Source organism: Sciurus vulgaris (genome assembly GCF_902686455.1).
Source record: "Sciurus vulgaris genome assembly, chromosome: 18".
Taxonomy (NCBI): domain Eukaryota; kingdom Metazoa; phylum Chordata; class Mammalia; order Rodentia; family Sciuridae; genus Sciurus; species Sciurus vulgaris.
The window spans coordinates 32310387-32313127 of record NC_136479.1 but is presented as its reverse complement, the minus strand read 5'-3'; the positions used below and the strand labels follow the sequence as shown (position 1 = coordinate 32313127).

The following is a 2741-nucleotide window of genomic DNA, read 5'->3' as shown; positions in this document are numbered from 1 at the left end:
AAGTTCCGGAATACACAAGGGCACACATGTATCAGAAGAATGAATGTCTCCTCTAGGCAAAATTAAGAACTTTGGATTTTCTCCTGTAGAAAGGGATAGAATGTGTTTGGCTCCATGCTGGATGTATTATATTGTATTAGGCAGGTAACTTATTGTATTTGGATATTAGCCTGAATGAATGAGATGTGTATGTGTGCCAAACCAGCAGAAGACGGACTCTGGTGACTTTGAGATGTGTGCAATTGGCTTGCTTGAACTATATTTCCCCCAATTCCCTCTAACACATCGTTTCTGTTTAAGGTGGGTCTCAGAGGAGATTCCTGGGAGATGTAGAGGACAGAAGGGAAGCAGTTATTCTGTAGAATTAATATGTTGTTGCTGGTCTGCTGGCTCACCTCACTGGTGTGGAGCAGTGGCTGGTCCTGTAGTAGATCTACCTTCCCCAGTATTCTCCTTTTAGCTCTTTGTATTCTGGGCTACGCATTCATTAGAACTCCGACCTCACTTTCCCATGTGCCTATATGAATATATCACAGTGGATCTCATTTTTAGGTACATCCACAAGTAACTAATATAAAACTATAAATAAATAGGAGATCAGTAGAGTAGAGGGAAGGGAACAGAGGAAGCTAGGAAGAGATGGAAAGGGGAAGTACTGGGGACTGACTTAAAGCAAATTATATTCTTTGCTTTTTAATTATGTCAAAACAAATCTGAATATTTTGTATAACTAAAAAGAGTCAATAAAAAAGGAGAATCCCAGCCCCTAATTCCATAGGCAACCAGACCTGACATTTTTTTTTGCAGGGTACTGAGGATTGAACTCAGGGATACTCGTGACTGAGCCGCATCCCCATCTCTATTTTGTATTTTATTTAGAGACAGGGTCTCACTGAGTTGCTTAGCATCTGGCCATTGCTGAGGCTGGCTTTGAACTTGCAATCCTCCTGCCTCAAACTCCGAAGCCACTGAGATTATAGGCATGCACCACTGTGCCCAACTGATTTTTTTTTTTTTTTTTTTGGTCTTTCTTTGTGGGGTTACAGCTTATGCTTTTGGATTTAGTCTGCCTCTTGTCTGCCCTGCTTTATATTACCTTCCCTTTCTAACTGCTTGTTCTTTGGACTTTAAGTCCAACATCAGCTGCTTAACCAGCTTCCACAATGTTGGTGGAAGCTTCCATGATGGCATAAGGCCAAAATTCTGTAACACAATCCATAACACTTATACATACAAATAGAAATATCTTAGTGGTTCAACTTTCTTGTTAGAACCTGCCTGATAAAATAAGAAACGGAATCCAACATCTATACATGCACATATTCACCATACATATGCATACACACATATGCATATGCATATATTTAGTGAGAAGAGACAGATTTTGGGCTTAAATTAGAGTCTGGAGATTTTGGAATTTCAGAGTGATCTTGATCATGAAGACAGAATTTACATTTCTTTGGTTTTGAAAAAAGCATATTTCAATAATTTCAGCTGCTGAATAATTACAAATAGAAAAGAAAATCTCTTTACAAATGTTTTCTCGTATCAAAAGTGCTTATTGTCACATATGCAGGATCCCATATTTCCATCATCACACTTAGTCTCCACTACTGTTTCCCAGGGACTGAGAAAGGGAACATGTGGCTGAGGAATCAGACATATCTGGCAGACTTCATCCTCGAAGGACTCTTCGATGATTCCCCAGCTCACGTTTTCCTCTTTGGCTTGACAATGGTGGTCTTCCTTGTTGCAGTGAGTGGCAACACCCTCACCATCCTCCTCATCTGTGTGGATCATGGGCTTCACACACCCATGTACTTCCTGCTCAGTCAACTGTCCCTCATGGACCTGATGCATGTCTCCACAACCATCCCCAAGATGGCAACCAACTACCTGTCTGGCAAGAAGTCCATCTCCTTTGTGGGCTGTGCCACCCAGCACTTTCTCTATTTGTCTCTGGGTGGTGCTGAGTGTCTTCTGCTAGCTCTCATGTCCTATGACCGGTATGTGGCCATCTGTCATCCTCTGCGTTACACTGTGCTCATGAGCAGGAAGGTGGGTCTGATGATGGCTGTCACATCATGGTTGGGGGCATCTCTGAACTCCCTAATCCACACAGTCATCTTGATGCACTTCCCCTTCTGTGGGACTCGGAAAATACACCACTTCTACTGTGAGTATCCAGCTGTGGTGAAGTTGGTATGTGGTGATGTCACCCTCTATGAGACCACAGTGTACATCTGCAGCATCGTGCTTCTCCTCCTCCCCATCATCCTGGTTTCTACATCCTATGGCTTCATCTTGCACAGTGTCATTGAGATGCATTTGACTGGGAGTAAGAGAAATGCCTTTGCCACTTGTAGCTCCCACCTCATTGTGGTCTCACTCTGGTTTGGTGCCTGCATCTTCTCATATATGAGGCCCAGGTCCCAGCGCACTCCACTGCAAGACAAAGTTGGTTCTGTGTTCTATAGCATCATTACCCCCACCCTGAATCCTCTCATTTATACTCTCCGGAATAAGGATGTAGCTAAGGCTCTCAGGAGAGTGATGAGGAGAGAGGTCACCTAGTGATTGCAGTTGCCCCAAATATTGAATGAAATAGAATAAGCTCCTTATGTTGATCTGGACAAACCTTTAAGAATCCATATCTCTGATGCTCTTTGACTACTGCAAGAAAGAAACAACTTACATATAACTTCACTTTTTTAACTTGGTCTCAGACATCCAAGCATCAT

At 42.6% G+C, this 2741-nt stretch overlaps 1 protein-coding gene across 1 annotated transcript; it reads left to right on the top strand.

Moving 5' to 3' along the window:
- Nucleotides 1-1466: 1466 nt before the first annotated feature.
- LOC306649266 (olfactory receptor 2AE1-like) lies at nucleotides 1467-2525 on the top strand (the record flags this gene model as incomplete). Its single annotated transcript, XM_079120072.1, is given in 2 exon segments — nucleotides 1467-2497; nucleotides 2500-2525. Coding segments are annotated over 2 exon segments (882 nt in total). The 5' UTR covers nucleotides 1467-1641.
- Nucleotides 2526-2741: the final 216 nt, after the last annotated feature.